The sequence below is a fragment of the Mercenaria mercenaria genome, chromosome 18, assembly GCF_021730395.1.
Source record: "Mercenaria mercenaria strain notata chromosome 18, MADL_Memer_1, whole genome shotgun sequence".
Taxonomy (NCBI): Eukaryota; Metazoa; Mollusca; class Bivalvia; order Venerida; family Veneridae; genus Mercenaria; species Mercenaria mercenaria.
In genome coordinates, this window is record NC_069378.1 from 28092751 (window position 1) to 28115070 (window position 22320).

At 35.1% G+C, this 22320-nt stretch overlaps 1 protein-coding gene across 1 annotated transcript in view; it reads left to right on the forward strand.

The window, feature by feature from the left end:
• The window catches only part of LOC123538063 (uncharacterized), a 61862-nt gene extending 42501 nt beyond the window's left edge, over positions 1-19361 (forward strand). Inside the window, exons 19-29 of the mRNA XM_053529751.1 lie at positions 2026-2160; positions 11182-11199; positions 11543-11590; positions 12301-12380; positions 13395-13451; positions 13843-13966; positions 15445-15567; positions 16290-16460; positions 17418-17588; positions 18100-18267; positions 18647-19361. Of these exons, the coding sequence (XP_053385726.1) occupies positions 2026-2160; positions 11182-11199; positions 11543-11590; positions 12301-12380; positions 13395-13451; positions 13843-13966; positions 15445-15567; positions 16290-16460; positions 17418-17588; positions 18100-18267; positions 18647-19041 (1490 nt within the window). The 3' untranslated portion in view covers positions 19042-19361. The remainder of the gene's footprint in view (positions 1-2025; positions 2161-11181; positions 11200-11542; positions 11591-12300; positions 12381-13394; positions 13452-13842; positions 13967-15444; positions 15568-16289; positions 16461-17417; positions 17589-18099; positions 18268-18646) is intronic.
• Positions 19362-22320: the final 2959 nt, after the last annotated feature.

Here is a 22320-nt window from a genome sequence, read left to right on the forward strand (position 1 = left end):
CTTGAACCAGAAGTTTTAAGTTCTCAGATGACATACTTTGGCCAAAATGCATGTCAGAGTTATGGGACTTGATGCTATTACCTAGTTTTATAACCCAAAGACACGTGATGTAAAGTTTAAATTCAGTATCTGCATTTGATTAGGAGAAAGTCACATGCATGCAAAACTTTAACCAGTATTTTCTAAATTCAAAATGGGCATATTTTGCCAAAAAAAAAACATGTCAGAGTTATAAGACTTGACCAAGTTAGGTTAGTAATTGACCTATAATAGAAAAAAATAAGTTTCAGAGCTATTTGTTTCTAAGTAATAGCTATATGTACTTGCATGCAAAACTTTAACAAGGATTTTCTAAGTCAAAACGGGGGCATAAGTTGGCCAAGATGCACGTCAGAGTTATGGGACTTGATGCTATCGCCTTATTTTATGACCTCAAAGACACATGTGCAGTTTCAATTCAATATCTGCATTAGTTTTGGAGATAGTGACCCATGTAAAACTTAAACTAGGATTTTCTAAGTCTAAAAGGGGAGATGATTTAGCTAAAATACATGTCAGAGTTATGGGACTTGACACAGTGAGGTTGGTAACTGACATAGAAAAAATTCAAAGCTATATACCTTTACATGATAGCCATATGAACTTGCACGCAAAAATTTATTCAGAATTTTCTAAGCACAAAAGGTGGCATAATTAGGCCAAAATGCACGTCAGTTATGGCCTTTGATGCTTAATTCACTTAGACTAATGACCCCAAAGACATGTGAAGTTTCAATTCAATGTCTGCATAAGTTCTGGAAATAGTAAGCCATGTCAAGTTTAAACCGGGATTTTCTAAGTCTAAAAGAGGGCATAATTTGTTATAATTAGTTATGGGAGTTGACCCAGTGAGATTGCTAATTGACCTTAAAAAAGAAAATAAAAACAAGTTTCAAAGGTATATGCCTTTAAATAATAACTATATGTACTCGTATGCAAAACATTAACCAAGGTTTGACGCCGACGCCAGGGTGAGTAGAATAGCTAGAATATTATTCGAATAGACGAGCTAAGATACACCTCAGAGCAAGTTTGTTTATGATTTATTTTCGGATTGATTTCTTAATACACTAAATTAAACAAACAACACATTGTAACAAACGCAAACAGTTAAAATTGAAAATTCTATATCCAAACATGGTTTGTTGTTATCGATTTAGTTTCCGTTATTAAAAATGTATTCTGTCTCTGAATTCAACTGGATCACGAGCATCAACAAATGAACACAGTATAGATAACGGGGTGTAATTAACTTCAATACAGTAAGATTTTCCTGATCTGGGATCCACCGAAGTAGATTTTATTTGTAACAGATATTAAAAAAATTACACCTGAGTAGCCAGACCCAAACCCTCTCTAAAACATACAGTAGATCTAAACATTTCAAAGTCAAATAAGTAAACAAATATTATTATTAATTAAAATCTACTAAAAATACTAGTAACCTTCTCATTTTTAATTACCTTGATTTGTTTGTAATTTAATTTTGAAATGTAAGATCTATTCTCTGTTTTAGAGACTTCTGACTGCTACAGAGTATGCTACATGATATTTACGGCGAAACAGTATTTAACGAATGATTAAATATTATGAACAATACATCGTGTGACAGTCTAAGAATTTTGAGAGATGCGACGCTTGTCAGTTCCAACCATTGTACATAACTACAACACTAACATTTCATGTTTTATAGATGGTAACTGGTCCAGCTGGGGTAACTGGGGAGCATGTAGTGAAAATTGCAGGGGTGGAGTGCGAAGTCGATTGCGGGCATATACAAACCCGAGGCCGTCTTTGTAAGGACGATATTGTGAAGGCAGTCGAGAATAGGTGACTTCCTGCAACGACATACCATGTCCAGGTAAGCTACTATATATTTAGACGACAGACACACAATGATAACTTTCCGCAATAATATAGCGTGATCAGGTAAGCCTGTAGATTCTGTGAGGTAGTCCAAATATCAGTTTCTTTCTTTTACAATAGGCCGTGTTCAGGAAAAGCTTGTAGATACAGCAGCTCCCCGAAATCTGATCACTTCCAGTAACAACTGGCCGGATTCAGATAAGTCTGTAGATGTTTGGACGGTAGTCTCAAAAGTATTAACTTCCCGTAAAGCACGTAATGATCATATAACATTGTAGGTACGGCAAGGTAGACACATTTGTTACGTTTTGTAACATCTGAACGGTTTCAGAGAAGCTTAAAACTATTTTGACGATAGACCCGTTAGTGATGATTTTCTGTAAGAACAGGCCGTGTTCATGTAAGCGTGAAAATATGATGACTGGTCCCGAAAGGGGTGGTATCTCGCAAACATAGGCCATTTTCATACAATCGAAAAGATATTGTGACTGTATGCCAATGTAGTGTAATGGTCAGGTGTTTTGTATTTTATTTCGGGTATTTCTTTCAGAAGTTTAAGACTTTAAAAATTATAGAAGAAAAACTGTATATTTCATAAATTAACAAGTCAGACAAGATTTGACAGTCTTCAGTACCTTAAGGGTATGAACTTGTACACATCAGTGAATTCTTTTCTACGTATCCTAAAGTGGTCGGGAAGTTAGATAATGTGTCTACTGTGTTTTTCTGTATAGTCCTATATAAACTCAATATACTCTGTGATCGGGAGAGCTGCCCTGGTGACGGGCTAATGAACATGGTCGAACATTGATTATATCTTTGAAATTCGGCTAAACATTTATAAGTAACTGGGCATTGCTCTTCGTAGGAAATAAAAATGTAAGAACTGTCATACAAGTGTTATGTTTTAAAGAAAGCTTCAGGTGCAGGCCACTATGTTACACCAAACAGTGAGGGCTTCTAGCAACAAAATTCCGTGTCCACGTAAGCGTGAATATATTCTGACTGTAGTCCTTCAACAATAATCTGTGTTCACATAAGAATGGACATATGGTGTATGTAGGCCAAAACATGGTGGCTTCCTGCAACATTGAACAACACGTCGCGTACATTTAACATTTGCCTTCTGCAACAAAATGATACGTCCATGTAATCATGAATATGACTGTAACTGTAGACCGAAATATGGTTGAACTGGTGACTGTCTTTTAAATTGTCTAAGTAAGTTTATAGATATACTCATGTTAGTCTGAAACCATTAATACTTAGAAAAAATATTTATTTCTTTTATAAGAATCCATCTTCAGAAAACATTGTAGATAGATTGCAGTGTTCCAGAATTGGTTACTCAATATAGCAATTTTAAAGTAAACTCATACATGATTTGTGATAGATAGAAACTGGTGTATTTCTTTCTCAAAAGTCCTAAACTTGTTTTTGTTTTTATTTTAAACATGCGCTTACGTCATCCTTTGTAAATGAAATAACGCTACATGCCAGTGAGGAAATTTTTTTATATTCTTTGGCTGATTTATTTGTGTATTATTTTCTACTTTATATATTATATATATCGTTCTACTCATTTTATCCATAATTAATGCTGACAGTAAAAATCTTTTACATTGTTATTCATTCTACAGCCTTATTGAATGATCGTTTCGCTTTTTAAATAATAGTCAGGAATAACATGGGTAATTGATATTGATCATTTATTTAGGATACAGTCTACGCAGATATAGTTTTAAAGATGGTATATTTAAATCCCGTTAGTCAAAACCCTTTTTACTAGAAGTTACAAAGTGATTCCCTCAACAGTAATAACCGGATGGCCATATTTCCCTCGGCAAAATGATGGGGCTGTTAGACACTCCTCAATGTGTAGTCAAAATTCCCTCAATATATAGCTCAAATCCCCCGAATGATATGAAAAAGTAAGGTAAGATTTCATTCTTGAGAATATATCATTTCTAATTGAAAAATTATTTATATATAATTGCTATTTCAATGTGTTGAAAAAAGATTGATATTGAACAGAACAGTAATTTATTGATATAACATTTCATCGCTATAAAATATATTACAATGCAAGAGTGAATAAAACAAAAGAACATTTAGTTAAAATTCATTCAATATTGGTTGCATTGTGGCCTGTCGTGAGATACAAAGACACATACGTAATGTTATATATGTAATATTCCTTCGGGGTGGGGGTATCCTTGCAAAATTCAGCGAAGTGGGTTTTGTCCTCCTTGTACTTGAAATTGAGCAAAGGGGGTTTTGTCTTCCTTGTAAAAAAGATGAAGTGGGTTTAGTCCGCCTATGCACAATTTTGCATAGGCGGACAAAACCTCCTTCGCTGAATTTTACAAGAATTCTGTTCAAATTTCTTTTGTCGTATATTTACTTATTTTTGTAATCAAAATCAATATATTCCTGCATAGAGACTTTTATTGCTTTTTTGTTTGGAAATGAACCGCATTTTAGATACGTGTTAAGAACGTGGGTTAAACCAACCCAAAGTCTTATATATGTCCGGCATAAAGCCTAACGTTTGCTTGGGATTCGTTATAAACGTTAATAGTTTATGAACAAAAATAACAGTACTATAAATTCCAAAGGACCAGCAGATCTGAGATGAACGGACAAATGGACTGATAATTTGAGTAATAAATCCCGTCTTTTGGGTATAGAAATATAATCAAGCTAAACAGCAGAGGCTTTAGATTCCACCGAAACATTTTCTTTAAGAATTAATATAAACTTATGACATCTTCTAAAACAGCATTGTTTCTGCCATTACTTTTAACGTTACAGAAAGCAAACTTTCGACATTTCACGTTTAGATAATTCTTTTTCGAATGATATCCAGAAATTTCAAAACACAATTATTAAACTGTCTCATATTTGACTAACTTTGCGACCACATTCCATTTTAAATAAGTGATCGAGTACTGCAGTGGTGATACCGAAGTCCACTACTGGTATAAAACTTTGTTGGTGTTCGTCCCTTGTTGTTAATTGTTGGCACAGTGTTAACTCTTAAATGCTTCACGGCATTTAGAAGATAAGAAACAAAAATATTTTAAGTTCCTTAATAAAGTAGTGTCATTAAAGTAAGACGCATATAATAAAAGTTCTATATACGTATACACTTTATTTCCCCATTTAATGAGATTTTTAAAACAAATTAAAGTGTATAACAATAACATGTCACAATGCTTGACATTCAAAACTGAAAAAAACTATTGAATATATTTTACAATTATTTATATAAAACAAACATTATGTAAGTTTCACAAAAGTACGCAACATATTTTACAAGACTTTAGTGTAAACAATCCTGTAAAAGACAGAGAAGTACATAATATCAAATAGCAATACACAACAGTAACATACATTTAATAAATGTTATTCAACACTGGCTGGAAAAAGGAAGTAAAATAGATAAAGGGATGAAGGCAAATTGGTTCATTAAACATTCGAATATTTTAATGTAATATTAATATTTAATCCCCTTGTCAAAAGTAAATGTAAGACGTTAGCTGTCGTATCAAAGATTGTTGTGACTCTTTATAGGAATATGCGTAGTATGCTCATGTTTAAATAATAATGTAACTACGTTAGCCAACTACATGTAGCATGTCACTTAGGAGACACATTTTAGTGAAAATGTTGTGTAAGACGTAAACGGTATAGTATGGAAGCCTGGAGTATGGAAGCCCAGGAGGGACAATTGATTTCCGTACTTCCCACTTCTGTCTACTAACTTTTGCACTTCTCACTTCCAACTTCTTGACTTCTTACTTCCTACTTCTATCTTCCGCACTTCTGACTTCTAACTTCCACACTTCTGACTTCAAACTCCTTGACTTTCGACTTCTGATTTCCAACTTCCACACTTCTTACTTCCTATTTCTTGACTTCTTACTTCCTTCTTCTAACTTCTGCACTTCTTACTTCCAACTTCCTGACTTCTTACTTCCGACTTCCAATTTCCGCACTTCTTACTTCCGATTTCCAACAACGGAAAGTTGGAAGTCAGAAGTCAGGAAGTTAGAAGTCAGAAGTGTGGAAATTAGAAGTCAGAAGTGCGGAAGTTAGAAGAGGGAAGTAAGAAGTCAAGAAGTCGGAAGTAAGAAGTGTGAAAGTTGGTAATCAGAAGTCTAAAGTCAAGAAGTTAGAATGGGGAAGTAAGAAGTCAATAAGAAGTGTGGAAGTAGGAAATCAGAAATCGAAAGTCAGGAAGTTGGAGAGAAGTGCGAAAGTTAGAAGAAAGAAGTGCGGAAGTTAGAAGAAGGAAGTAAGAAGTCAAGAAGTCGGAAGTAAGAAGTGTGGAAGTTGGAAATCAGATGTACGGAAATTAGAGGGAAGTAAGAAGTCAAAAAGTCGGAAGTAAGAAGTGTGGAAGTTGGAAAAATCAGAAGTCGAATGTCAGGATGTTGGAAGTTAGAAGTGCCGAGCTCTTAATGATGAGTAGGGAAGTATTTTTCACTGAATCTGTTGAAAAAACAATGCATACGGGTTCCTGATATTTACGCTGTAATTTTTCTTACCAGCTGTGTTTTAAATTAACAAGTTTTATATGAAAGTTTAAATCGTTTATAGAACGATTCAATTTTTGGAATAGTAAAGCCTGATAATCTGCACTGTTATATCGCATGGGTTAAGCGAGTAAAGACAGAGACATGTTGCTTTTCTTAGTGCTTTAATCCGCAAAAACTCCGTCTGGTCGCAACTGTGTATAGACTACATCTACATAATGATTTACTTGCCCGCTTAGCTCAAAAGGAGAGCGCAGATCTACGTATATCGGGATCGTGAGTCCGATCCTCGGGCGGGGTTTATATTCTCCGTGAACATTGTGTCTAAAATCATTCGTCCTCTACCTCTGATTCATGTGGGGAAGTTGGCAGTTACTTGTGGAGAACTTGTACTGAACCAGGAACACTGTTTAGGTTAACAGTCCGCCGTTACATTACTGAAATACTGTTAAAAACGGCGTTAAACCCACCACAAGTAAAAACTTGGTTAAAAAAAAAAAATAATTCAAAGACTGATTGTCTCCCATAAGGCTCTGAGAATTCGTCAAGCATATGTGTCTAATATATGTAGCGAACGAATGCTTTATTAATCTTCTGGGCGAGTTAGACACTTCGACAAAACAATAAAGTGAATAAATTATATAAAGGTTACAGGGTAGAAAACCAATCAGATAATTTAGTTATGATTTGATTATCAAACTTAAATTAAGAAATATCAAGAAATTTTGCATCATGTCAACGGGTTCTTTAAAATATTGTCATGTTCTATTATACATATATGACTGAATCCAAACATGCCATTCAGAAGTACAGGGATAAGAAAAGTACATGAGTCACTGCCCTATGTAGTCTATGATTCTTTGATAAAAGCTGGAAAGTCTCCATATGACCTATAATTGATTGTGTCGGTGCGACGTTAAACTCAACAAAAAATAAACACTTAGTTTGCTGCTGACAATAGATGCACCCAAACTAAAGATATTGAGCATAAACCATTTTTCTGTTTTAGTAACAGTGACCCAAAATACGACATCTGTCAAAAGTATTTTTTCTGTGTTAATATATCTGTATGTTGACACTTTATGCATCGTTATAGTGATTTCATTCATTGTGATGCATAAACAGTAACATCAGAGTGAGTTTCTAAGTAAATAGCTGCTTGCACTAGTTTTATTATGACATGTATGTATTGTTTCTTTAGACAAAAATACCAGTTTGGTGTTCTTAATAAACTTTGAATATTGAAAAAGAAGCACGGTATCTATCATTTTTATTTTTTATTTTAACCTGTGATACATCAATCTATAAATACGCAAAGTTATAGAAAAATCTGTCCACTAGAAATAATTGTGAAACACATCTTAAAAGTTATAAACTCGAAACCAGCTTTTTGATGATCAAAGTGAGAAACATTTTTTTGTTATTAAATTTACAACTATGACCATTTTTTTCCATTTTAGTTACCCAATGGCATTAAAATGACCTTTTAATCATCAAAAAAAAAAAATGGATCTCAGTGAGATTTGAACCGACACCCTTCCAATCCACATCACAAAAACCTATTTTTTATTTCAAATATAACCCATTTTTCTATTTTTAGTTACCCTGACCTTGACCCTGATCAAAATTACCCCAAATACATTCCCAATCTTTGTGTTTGATAAAATCTTTCTACACACCAGGTATACTGACAATAAGTGTACTCAATCTAAAGATAATGAGTGGAAGTCATTTTTTTAGTTTTAGTAACAGTGACCTCAAATATCATTCAAAGCTAATTTTTCAGATTTAAACTTATTGTACACAAATTTTGGTGGCAGTAAGAAAGGCCAAAATATAGTTATAAACCGGAAACCACGTTTTTAATGATCACATTTAGAAGAAAAAATCTTTTATTTAGAGAAAAATATCTATTTTTAGTAACTGTTATCCTGGCCATGACCAAATGGCATTAAAATGACCTTTTGTACTACAAAAAAAAAAAAGAATAAAAGAAAAAAGTTTTCTTTTTTGGATCTGAGCGGGATTTGAACCGCCGCCCTTCCGTTCCACTGATCAAAAAAAAAAAATAGCTTTTTGCCAACGCTCTAGACCACTGCCCCTCCGTGTAATTGTTTATAAGTGAAGATTTAATAAGTTATCCTGACCTTGAAGTTGACACCAATGATCCATAAACAATCCCAACCTTGGTTTTTCCATAAGCTACCTATAGGCCAAGTTTAATTTCAATACATCAATGTAAACTAAGGTTAATGAACGGAAACAATTTCTTTCTTTTTTTAGCAACAGTGGCCTTGACCTTACACCTAGTGACCTTATATGCAAATCCAAACTCCGTCTCTAAGCAAGCTGCCTATTTACCAAGTTTTATTTGAATCGGTCACTCCTTACTCAAGTTATTGAACGGAAACCAAACGTTGACGCCACCCGCCCGCCCGTCCGCCCGGACATCGACATTCGGCAATCCAATAACCATTTCTTTTAACCTGGTTAATAAACTGAGAAGGAAATATGTAAATTGCTGACTGGACCATCCCTACCTATTGACACGGACTCTTATCTCATTAAGTGCGACAAATAACCCCAAAATATTTCAAGCCGCCGGCTAATACTGCACTTTAAAGGACATCAAATGACACTGATAAGAGTAATTTTACAGTGTTTGCGCTGTCTATTTATCTCTCTTTATTAAAAATAGAAACACAAAGTCATGAAAAAACTCGAGAAAACTGCTGACGGAAGCTTTGATCTAGTAAATGCATAAGGTAGCTCTTAAGCCATAGCAATCTAAAAGGGCTAAACCAGTATCTATTTAGTTATGCCTTTTTCAGTAACCAGAGCTTTGAAAACTTCGAACGAAACTTTGGTTGAGCAAATTTGTGTCATAGCTGTAACACTCTCTGCGAGCAATGTCCTTTAAGCAATGAGCGCCATATGATGTGAGTTCTATGAACGACTACAAACATGGCAAATGAGGACTATTTTCCCTATTTATTATCAGATTATCATTATAGCATACGTTAGGGCAAACGGCTTTTATTTGCAATAGTACGATGAGAGATAGCAAATATATATTTTCTTCATTCTTTTGCAAGGCATATGCAGAAACGTAATATGCAGATAATCCTGACTTTGAGAACCCTTAAATCCTCATGAAATAACGCCGGTAAGGTATGTTTGGAAACGTAATAGTGAACAATCTTATACACTGACCCCCAAATTGTTTTTCGTTTATCATTTTGTTAATCATTTTGTTTATAAATTTTGTATAAAACATGGAAATATGAAAAAAAAATCACCATTAAACATGTTTTATTTTGCCATTTAAACTAACGGACGAGACAAACATTTTCCAAAGTCAAAATAGGTTTTGCGGTCGGTTGCACAGAATAACCGTTCAAATTTATAAAAGTTCATTAAAAAATATACACTATGATAAAAGAGAATGTTTGTAAAATAAAATCATCGTTTTACCGACGAAATCGGATAAAAATTGTCAAAATAATGAGGCGTTTAAAGCTAAAAAGGACCAAATTTACTGTTGCCGATAGGGGGCGCTTCTATTAAATATTTATTTAAGGTTTAGCAGTATATCACAAAACAACAGATTTTTTTTAACGAATGAACAGCATATTGACACACAACTTATCTGTCCAATACATGTTTTACTGTTCTGTCCCACAGAGTTGGATACTTAAAATATTCTTAATGAGTTGTCCCCCTTTAAATAAGAATGCCATTTGTAAAGAAATAAATGTAAACAATTGTTAAAAACGATTGTTTTACCTAGTTGTGTAAAGTTTAAACACTCGCAGGATGTTGCAAATGCATCAAAACGAAGACATGTAACAGCTTTTAAAAAATGGTGAGTTTTTAAAGGCGCTGAACTGTCCAGAAGTGTGGCCCCTTCATGCAGTCCCTTCCGGAATTCATTTATTTATTTATTTATTTTGTTGGGTTTAACGTCGCACCGACACAATTTTAGGTCATATGGCGACTTTCCAGCTTTAATGGTGGAGGAAGACCCAAGGTGCCCCTCCGTGCATAATTTCATCACGAGCGGGCACCTGGGTAGAACCACCGACCTTCCGTAAGCCAGCTGGATGGCTTCCTCACGTGAAGAATTCTACGCCCCAAATGAGGTTTCGAACCCACATCGATGAGGGGCAAATGGTTTGAAGTCAACGACTCTAACCACTCGGCCACGGAGGCCCCCTTCCGGAATTCAATACATATATCAGTAAATTGACAATGTTTTTTTAGAATAATATAAATGTTTCATACGCTGTTAAATTTTCATGTAAAACAATGCTTTCTTTCTATGATTTGATGACGTTCGAACTTTTTTCTCCGAAACATGGACATATACCTTAAAGTTTGTACCATTTGAAAGGGGATGCATTTCCATTCGTCTATACCTAAAACCATCACGATCTGAGATATATAGTGCCGACACTGAGAGGAAAGTAGCGAGCCACGTTAAGTAAATTGACTGTCAACACTGTAAACATTTTAACTAACATGCTTTTTCTAGCAAATTAAATATATATCATTATGTTTGCATATCCAAAATAATAAAATAACTTGACTTGTAAGCACCTTAAGGATTTGACTGATACAGTTCGGCTAGATATATAAAACCCTGTGAATATCACGTTTGCAGACCAGATGTTTTGGTCAGGCGAATTGTCTAAATGGAGAACAACTCTTATCGAAATCACAGTGCGCATTTAAGAAGCCATGGGCTCGTGTGGTAAGTATTTTAGAAAAATAAATTTTGAAGGAATGGCTCTTAATTTTTTTTTAAAAAATGATGCATTGTTTAAACACAGATCAAATGAATAACAAGATGAATAATTTGAAATAAATACATTACGTTTAGAGTTTTGCATAACAAGAAATATACAAGATGGAATGATTCCCTTAATGTATTACGATTTTTATAGGCGACAGATCAGACTTGCTAACCATTGACTATCCGATTAAGCTTTCTAGTAATGTGTATCTATAAATGGATGTATTGTAACTGCAAAGTAATATACTGGATACGTTGTGTTGTCCTTAAAAAATATAATGATTTCGTAATGTAATTGTAGAATTGGCGACTCTTCTTATTCTGATACGCATATTTGTTGTTCCAGCAGGTAAGTTTGATTCTAATTTTTTTTTTACGATTATCAGATAATCATTAGGACAGTTATTTGTTACTTAATAAATATTTTTGCAAGTAATTCTATTAGGTTACTCTTGTGTATTAAACGTTTAATATATCGTATAAAACGTATGTGGATAATTTTACATTTTAGATTATTTCAGATTGTCATTTTAGGAAATATAGTTCTAATGTCGATACTGTATGAATTATATAAAAATACTGCACTGCACTTAGAATCTATCTTTAAAAAAGAACGAATGATAAATTAGATAAATAATCTTTTAGCCTTAAGTTGAAAGAAAGGTAACTATTTGCTCTGACGTAGCTTAGTCAACAGTACCTTCGTTGTAAAACATGTTTCGGGTATAATGTATAATTTAATTTGTTCTCATTTTCATTCTGACCCTTATATAACCCTGCAAAAACGCTATCGGACACTTCGCGTCAATCGATACAAACTATCCGTGAACATGTTGTAGTCGGTAAAAAGCGAATTGGTCGGAATTCTATCTAAAGGAAGGCGCATGTTTTTTCGTGTTATAACATCTGCAGAATCCTGAGGAATCGGTTGGTGCCCAAGCCCGGTAATGAGACGTTCGTGTAAAGCACCAACAGAAGTAAAACAGCCATAGTGCTACTGAGCAGACTGACAGTTCTTTTTCAATTCTGATCTAAACAAAAGAATGTTTATCTTTTCAGAATCACTGATTTGTTTCTCGTGTCAAACTATTGATGATCCGCTTACTTGCAACAAGACAAGTACATGCATTGGAACACAGGTATTAACCCTTACCTTGCTAAATGTCTATAATGAACTTGTCCATCTTCCAATTTGGACAGTACCATTAACTGTTAAAAGGGGTGCTTACCAAAAAATTACTGACTGAATGGCGAACAGTGCAGATCATGATCAGACTGCTCGGATGTGCAGACTGATCATGATCTACACTGGTCGCATAGGCAGAACCAATCGTATCCAGCATGGTAAGGGTTAAGATCATTACACTACCTGAGTTTCTTTTTTTCTAAATGCTTTTTCAGAGGAAATAAAAATCCACAATTTCCAGTTACGTTATATAATATATAATACAACTGAAACATTTATAAACATTCATAAAACACACCACTCAATTTTTTAAAAAAGAGACAAAGTGATGTATATATCTACTTTTATTACATGACTGTATTCTATAGTTTCTCTGATTGGCTGAAAACGGTTCGAAAAGTAATGAGTACATATCATATCAACTTATCTTGGGTTATATACAATTATCGACTTGTTCATAGGTTCGGCTTGGTAAATATAACTCTTTTAGGGTTGATAAATCCTGATATCAACCTATGAAAAAGTCAATAATTGTTTTATTACATGAATAAATGTATAGTTAGTATTGTTATTACAATTGTATCTTTAATAAAGAAATAAGGAATAAATTTAGACCAAATCAGGTTGATATTGGTTTTCCAAGCACCTACTTCGATCTATTTTTATGTTCGTACTATATAATATTCAGGATTCTTTTTTTTATAAATACTCATATGAGCCGTGCCATGAGAAAACCAACATAGTGGCTTTGCGACCAGCATGGATCCAGACCAGCTTGCGCATCCGCGCAGTCTGGTCAGGATCCATGCTGTTCGCTAACGGTTTCTCTAATTGCAGTAGGCTTTAAAAGCGAACAGCATGGATCCTGACCAGACTGCGCGGATGCGCAGGCTGGTCTTGATCCATGCTGGTCGCAAAGCCACTATGTTGGTTTTCCCATGGCACGGCTCATATATCTCCTCTGTAGGTATGCTTCCTTGATGTACAAAATGGAATTTACAAGATGGGATGCATAGAAGATCAGGTATGTTTGTTATACACGTGTAATATTTCAATATAAAGGCATATTATGTATAAGAACATAGTTTTGACTGCATGTTTTACATATATACATGCCTTTTCCGCTATATCTGGTGCATGTCCGAAATGGTCTGTCTCCAGTGCAGACTCGCGCGTGCACTTATTTCGACAAATGAAATGAGCGCATTTGAGAAGGGTATATTATATGAGTAGATATCAATACTATTTCCTGAATGTAGGTCATTAACAGGTGAAAATTAATCAATGAGATTTTTTAGCGGAAACGTACCTGAACCTGGAGTAGGTAACAGCTGAGCAGAAGTTAAGGTTTTTGACCACTATACATGTGGATAATATTTTTATTTATTGCTAGTATTTGTTCTTTTTTTCCCAAGCAATGCGGAGGTATAGCCGGACCCGGTATTGTTGGACGGGATTTAGTTGAGCGGCAGTCATCCAATTGCCACGAATGTTGTTCAACTGACGCTTGCAATTTTGACCTATGCAAACACCAAAAGCGTAAATTATTAAATAATTGTTAATATTTACCGCTAAAGTACATAATATTATTAGTTTTATCATGGTGACATAGTTCTGTCATCGTCATCTTTTTCGTCGTCATTTTGTTTTAAGTATATACTTTACGAACGTAATCTTGTAATATCTTCATGCTTTCATCACCAGTTTGTTTAGATATTAAGTGAATATGTATATTATTACATGACTGTATTCTATTGTTTCTCTGATTGGCTGAAAACGGTTCGAAAAGTAATGAGTACATATCATATCATATCAACTTATCTTGGGTTACAAATAGTACGAAAATAAAAATAGATCGCAGTAGGTGCTTGGAAAACCAATATCAACCTGATTTGGTATAAATTTATTCCTTATTTCTTTATTATTTCTTTTAATAACAAGACTGACTTTACATTTATTCATGTAATAAAACAATTATTGACTTTTTCGTAGGTTGATATCAAGATTTATCAACCCTCAAAAAGTAATATTCGCCTATAATGTATAGTGTCGTCTATGGTGGCATATTTCTGCCAACCACATATCCACTTATTTATCTCGAAATTTTTCGTAAAAATGTCACTTATTCAGTTATTATCTGGCAAGTGACAAAACTGCGTGTTATCCACTTAAGTATCTTAGCAGGACAAAACTGCCTGTTAGTGCCCACTACTGCCATCTACAAACATAAATGGCCATAATTAATATGCAAATTTATCATTCCTTCTGAATGTTATACGGACCTCCGTGGCCGAGTGGTTAAAGCCGTTGACTTCACAATCATTTGCCCCTCACCGATGTGGGTTCGAGCCCCACAAAGGGCTTGAGGAAGCCATCCAGCTTGCTAACGGAAGGTCAGTAATTCTATCCAGGTGCCCGCTCGTGATGAAATAACGCCCGAAAGCGCACCTGGGGTCTTCCTCTGCCATCAAAGCTGGGAAGTCGCCATATGATCTATGGTTGTGTCAGTGCGACGTTAAACCCAACTAAATAAATAAATTCTGAATGTTATAAATTATTTCTATAAGTTGCACAAACCATTAGTGGTGGTGGTTTGGGACGATGTGGATATACACGCATTCATTCCGCATAGGGGACGAAAAATCTAACCGTTAATCGTCAATCTGGGTACGAATATTAACTTTATATCAAGAAAACTTTCACAATAACCACTTATTTATGTGAATATGTGGATGGCAGATGTGGGCAGTATCAGACAGTTTTGTCCTGTTAACATAAATATTTCGCACGGGCAACCAAAATGTTTATGCATATTAGTTTATTACATCAGATTCGCTACATAAACGAAATTTTAAATCAGACAACTATGGTGGCATATTTCTGCCAACCACATATCCACTTATTTATGTAGACAGTTTTCACTAAAAATGCCACATATCCAGTTATTATCTGGCAAGTGGCAAAATTGCGTGTTTAAAAACATGGATCTAACTTTAAAAATTCAATAATATTTTCAGCTACAGCATGCGTTGATGATGAAACAGTTGACTGTGCCAAAATGAATTCTTTGTTCCATGTCTGCCAAGATATTCACCAGGCTAAATTGGTGTGCCCAAAGTTTTGTCACCTATGTACCTTAGGTAAAGAAATGATTTTATTAGTTTCACCTTAATAATGGTGTCGTAATAATATTGTCAGAAACTTAAAAAACTCGCCAAGAACTAGTTCTTCACTAAGTTTCAAACAAACTGTGAAATACAGTTAACCTTACTATGTATGATAATAACTGACTGTAATACTTTTTATTTTTCTTAGTCAATCATAATATAATCCTGTTTCTTTAAAAGTATCATCCAATTTGTTGAAGGCTTTTCATTTTGCCTCTGATGGCTACATACACAAGAAACAGCTAAACAGCTTATGCATTAAATATAATGCATTGCTTTCAAAGCGGGTGATTTACAGGCGTTTTATCGGACATGCTTCTATCACATAACAGTAGAATATTTGCAAAATTATGGAAGGCCAGTGCGCCATGCTAATTGCCAAATGCTAAATGACACATATGTAATGCTTATTGCCAACTAGTTAATGCTAAGTAAGTAATACGCAAAATGCTACATGCTAAATGAATTTTACCATGTAGTTAGTGCGAAATGCTAAACACTAAGAAGCTACATGTATATAATGCTTATTGCCAAATGCTAATTGCAACTAGTAATTGTCAAATTCCTTACCTTTATGAGTTAATGACCTGTATCTCTTTGCACTAGCTATTTGGCATTTAGCATTCAGTGACAACTAACATGGCGAACCGACCTTCCATACAATTTTTGTTCTTTCAATCGTTGTTATTTCTTAGTGGATGGAAATTGGGCTCAGTGGTCACCATGGTCCGGATGTGACGTAACATGTGGTAATGGCGTCCAAACAAGATCTCGCACGTGCACACATCCAGCACCAGCCAATGGCGGACTTGATTGTTCTGGAAATGGTACTGAAACAAAAGTTTGCAAGAAGGACGTTTGTCCAGGTATACATTAACCTTGATGGATGATTGTCATTACTTCATTTTGCAAACCTTTGCTGTTCGCATCTCATATCCTAATAGTTTTTCATCTAATCTCAGTTTCTATAATCTTCTTCTTCAATATAAATTACCTTTAGAGGGTCATTTACTTCAAACCTTAATAGGGACAGAGATAAACGATTTGAGGTTGTAACAACTGAAACATTACACGGTTGTTATGGTTCAACCAATTCTAATCTACCCTTGTGACAAGGTATACTACATCCTTAGCGTGTTAAATAAAATTGTCGTCAAATTATGAAATGTATTTGGCATGTGTAAACTGAGTGGATATCCTTATTTATTATATACCTATATAAATTCTGTCAAAAATACGACTTGTATTTCACAAGTAAATATGATCAGACAGAAAAATACGTATTGTACCTTTCGTATTGTATGTTGCCGAACTACTTCATTCCATATGCATGACCTGACACAGTTCTATAAATAGCGCACATAAAAACTTCACTCAGTTCTATCAGTTCAACATAGATAAACATTGAAGATTTCGTTCAATTACAAAACAACAAACAAAAAGTTGGATGTATATAATAAAAGGGGCATTATAACAGTAGCTAGCTCTGGGATTTTGTATTCGGCTCCCGTGGATTTTGCAAGGTTGGATCACACTCGGGGCTTGCGCGCCTCGTTAGATCAGATATGGCAAAATTCACTCAAGCCGAATACAGAATCCCAGATCTGACCCTATCATCTGTGCGTACCGTCACGCGTATCTCTTTTGAAGATGTGCGTCTATAAACACGATCATTTAATCAAGCGCTTTTGTAACCAAGGAAATGTTAGATACCCTTTTCGTTCACCGGGATTGTATATGTCAATGTTAAAACGTATCCATATACAATATATTACACAAGGTATTCTAGCCCCCATTTGGTAACTTTTATCTTATCTTTTCAGTCCACGGAGGATGGAGCACGTGGTCCTCTTGGGGTTCTTGTTCGGTCTCATGCGACGTTGGCATGCAACGTCGAGATCGAACATGTTCGAATCCATACCCAAGTTTAACAGGAGACCACTGTTTTGGGTCATCAATAGAAGACCAAATCTGTATGCCCGGAGCTTGTTCTGGTAGGTAAAAATAAGAACCATGAAATTGAATTCAATATTTCGCCGCTTACTTTTGGAATACTTTTTCTTGTTACTGGGATTTATGTTGGTATTGTACATGTTGGCAAGTTGTACTTTATGTAATTAAAAAATCGGATTTATATCTACGAAACTTTGTGAAACGCAAATCATGTAAGGCACAGACACTATACAGTCAGAAAATCAAAGTTAAAACTTGAAAAGTTAATTGTACAGACAATGCATGTAAAGTGTTCAAAATCTTTTGTAAGATAATTATAACGTCCTTGTGACGTTTAAATGGATTACACGGAATACAAAGACTCGATGACGTCTGTTACTCAAGACAGATGATTGTACCCTCTAATTAGTGGGATTTTAATACGGACAAACGAGTTTTACCACTGACACGTTTATCCCCAACAGCATCCTCTTAATCAAATGACTTGATAATTGTCTGATCACATGTGCCAGGCCTGAGTCATCAATGTGGATATCATTTGATATTTTATAGATGGTAACTGGTCGAGCTGGGGTAGTTGGGGAGCATGTAGTACGAGTTGTGGGAACGGTGTACAAAGCCGATTGCGATCTTGTACAAATCCTAGACCGTCTCTGCTTGGGCGATATTGTGATGGAAGTCCAGAACATATCGCTTCCTGTAATAAAAAGCCATGCCCAGGTAAGCTCGTATGTATGATAAAACAGTCAAGACTTCCTATAACAATAGACATTGCCAAAGCTTGTTGATAATACGGCGGTAGTCAGAGTTCGGCTACGCCTGTTGGTATTGCGATGATAGTCCAAAAACGAGACATTCTGTCTTACATTGCATTTTCAAAAATATATTTAGACAGGAGTCCAAGACTGGTGATATTGCATTTCATACATAGCAAATGCAGTACGGAAACGAACATCGCAGTCTGGTAAAATTTCATTAAATCTTGAAACTTTACGTAAGAAAAGTGTCAAACTATATGACGTTATCGTTTCTCACTAGTTCGCCAATATTCTAGATTATAATCGATATTCGTAGAAATATCTGTTTACTATATTTGCAGCCCTAAAAGTAGCGTTTACTGTGGTTTCACCGAGGGTTGATTCAAGTTTAGTCCGATTCACATATGTGCACTACAATAAAGGTGGTGGTTACAATAGCTCCACTGGAAAATTCACCTGTCCTCACGCAGGCGTTTATAACTTTGCAGCAACTATTACAAAGGACAGTACGAGTGTAGATTCTCTTCGTTGTTATTTGTACTTAAACGTACAGGTAAAAGTAGCAGCATTTGAATCCTCTCATAACAAAGATGAGTCTTATTCTGTGACGATGTCAGGTACCTTCCATTTAAACATAAATGACAATGTCTTTGTTTTGTGTGAGGCAGGATATACGGCCATATCTATTGGTGTTTTTTCCTCATTTACAGGATTTTTAGTATCACCGGATTATTGAATATTCTTCAAATCGGTGTCCGCACGCAGCGAAAGCTGATAATACAGCATGGATATATTTCTATATTTTATTTGATTTTCAGTTTCAATTTGTAACAAACGAGTTGAAATAATTGCAGATATTACCGAAATACTGTTCACATTTTAAAGATTGTTTGCGCATTTTTTAAATTTATACAGAATAACGACGAACGTCAATTAAATACTAATAATTGTGTCTTAAATTGACTGATTGTGGTAAACTGTTATTAATTCTTCTTCATATTTTATGTAAAAACTTATATTGTTGGTATTTATCAATCTATCTCAAATAAAGATAACAGCAAAATCTTTCTTCTTTTTTTGTGTGAACCCCGTTTAATGCCCGTTTATTTCATGAACAAACGTACATGAATAAATACAGTACCGGTATTATACATTACATATATGTTATAAACCAGGGGCTAGGTCTTCTAGAATGTGTATGCAAATTATATTCAGGGGTCTAGGGACATGCTTCCCCTAGAAAGTTTTGTTATCTAGAATGTCAATGGTCAATGTTAATATGAGACATCATGACATAACAGAAGCGAATTTATCTAAAGAGGGCCAAGAAACACTGCCCAGATATTTACGTCTTATGTCTCTACATTTGTCACAACACAATAGAAAATGATATTCTGATTCAGATACATTTTGGGTACATAATAATAATAATAATAATAATAAACAGAACACATCCGCAACATACATTCGTGGCGTGTCCAGGTGTCAATTTGGTTTTAGCTTTTCGGAAACTTTTCCGTCTGTATGTATGTTAGAAAACACACTGGCACGAGACCAGAAAGAAAATGCCTCTGTACATGTTATACCCTACCCTAGGTATTCTTTAAGAACCATGGTCATGAACGGGAAAATATACTAACCAATTTCAGTCGCGCATTTCATACCTAAAACACGCACTTCGGTAAATGTGTACTATGGATATTAAACAAATGGTAATTTATGTTCCATTGTGTACCGGTCACATTTCTTTAATACTTCTTATCTTAGAAAAACAACGCGTAATCTATAGGTTTTTCAATGTTATTCAAAAAAACTTGCTTGAACTTCCCTGGTGAACTTCCGGTCTAGATTACAAAACCATTCTGATTGGCTGATGTGAAAATGTATGTCAGTCGTCATTTTACTACACGCGTACCCTAAAATGTGTATATGCAACATAAATGTTCAAAATGAATTAAATAAACAGAACTGATGTATACCAGTGTATGATTTCAAATTCAAAATCATATGCAAGATGAATTTCATTCATCATTTCGAGTTTTATTGTAAAACTGTGGATAATTTGCATTCTGTTTTTGTTTGTTTACATTTCGCCTAACATGTGCACACTGCCGTGACCTCTAGACCGGATGTTCATTAGGAGAGTTCACGGAAGTTTTTTCTGTAATGTTGAAGAAAGCATAAAATAAGTTGTACACCTCTGCAATATAGAATATTGAGACAATGTGACTGGTACGCGATGAAAGATAAATTATCGCTTGTCCGATGTACTAGGTACAAATGTACCTATAAACCGAACTGCGCGTTTTAGGCACTTTCCCGTTCATGACCATGGTTCTTATAGAATACCTAGGGGTAGGGTATAACATGTACAAAGGCATTTTCTTTTTGGTCTGGTGCCAGTGAGAAAACAATTATGTTTAAATCTGAACAAAAAGGCAACATGATTTTTAAAAGTAGGGTACGATTCTGGAATAAGATCAAGCACTACTGAAGAAATTCGCCAGTCAATGTTCGCCAGTATAAGGGAGGTAAATCTTCCCATAGTCAAAAAGACAGATAAAAAACGGAGAAAAGTTTCAATGTTAAAGATGTAGAATATGTATGCCCTGCCCCACCCCTGTTTGAACTGCATTTTAGACTATTTTGCGTTTCCAATTTTTGAGGACCATGTGTACGCAGCAGAGTATTTTGCATACAGGTAGCTACGCCGCTGCAAACAAAATGTTAAAGTATAAGATCATGTACGTGTATATACATGTATTATGAACTAACTGCCTAACTGCATATATTTTTTTCAAGTTTAGTTTTAATTACGGCGAGACCTTTTACATGCGTTAAATATGGAGACAATATGGCAGTAACTTTTAGATAAAATAGGGGAGGGAGCAAAACTGCTTCAGTTGGTAGACAACATTTTATAAAGGTTTATACCAAGTTATTCATTTTCCTACCCTACAAAACCATTTTTGTTGCTTTAAAGGACCTTTGGGGAGGTTAAGCATACAAAATGCCATGCATTCGAATTTTGCAAAGCCATCTAAAGTCATCTAAAACCATGACATTGTAGACATCTGTAACGATAAAATTTATATCGTATTGAATGAAAATGCAATCGGCAATTTGAAAACATAATAGAGGATATATATTTGTAACACATCGACATTTCTTACCTATTAGACAGAGTATTCCGAATACATAAATCAACTCCTTGTATACATACAGGCTAATCAGTAAGGAAGCAACACAATCTGCCTGATTTTCGCAAATGGCTTCTTAATACAGCTACAGCAGGTCCAACAGACAGATGATTTGACTCAATTTTTCCGTTTTGTACATTTTACTAAAGAGCATTCGTGTCAGTTAGTCAGGGTACTAAGAAAATTCATTCAGTCAAAAAAGCAGTAAATGTTAATTCCTTATGAAATCCCGCCAATATTAAAGAAGAAGTAGTCCGGACAAATTCATTAAAAATGACCTTAAAAGGGCTGTATTTCTGCAAAAATATCCGAGCTGGACTTCCTTGCGATTTGCACACTAATGCTTAATACCTGTCCAATAATTCCTGTGGAGTTTCCTTGAAATATGGACGGAAAATTTGGTGATTAATAAAAGGGCCATAACTCAGTAAATATATATGCGTATATAACTACAGGCTCTGCAAAAATAAACCCAGTTGCACTGACCGATGACATAGGCAACTTTCTTCTCACAGGTTTTGCTCGAGGGAGAGCAGTTTAAGACAGAGTGAAAATACAAAGGAGTCCGGACACCAGACTCCTTTGGTTCTTTAACGTGCCGGATGTATAGTACCGATACACAGGGGCTTTCTTTCCAGGGAAAGACTGGTACTTAGCCCCAATGTGTGAAGTCGCCAGCACCTGGTGAGGCTCGGACCCGGGGCCCTTAGATCCCAAAAGATAAGAGGTAAGGGTAGATTTCTCGGAGGCACAGAGCACCAAAAACACAGCCACAGAGCCACGCATTTGCATAATAGGCCCACAAAAATAGAGCT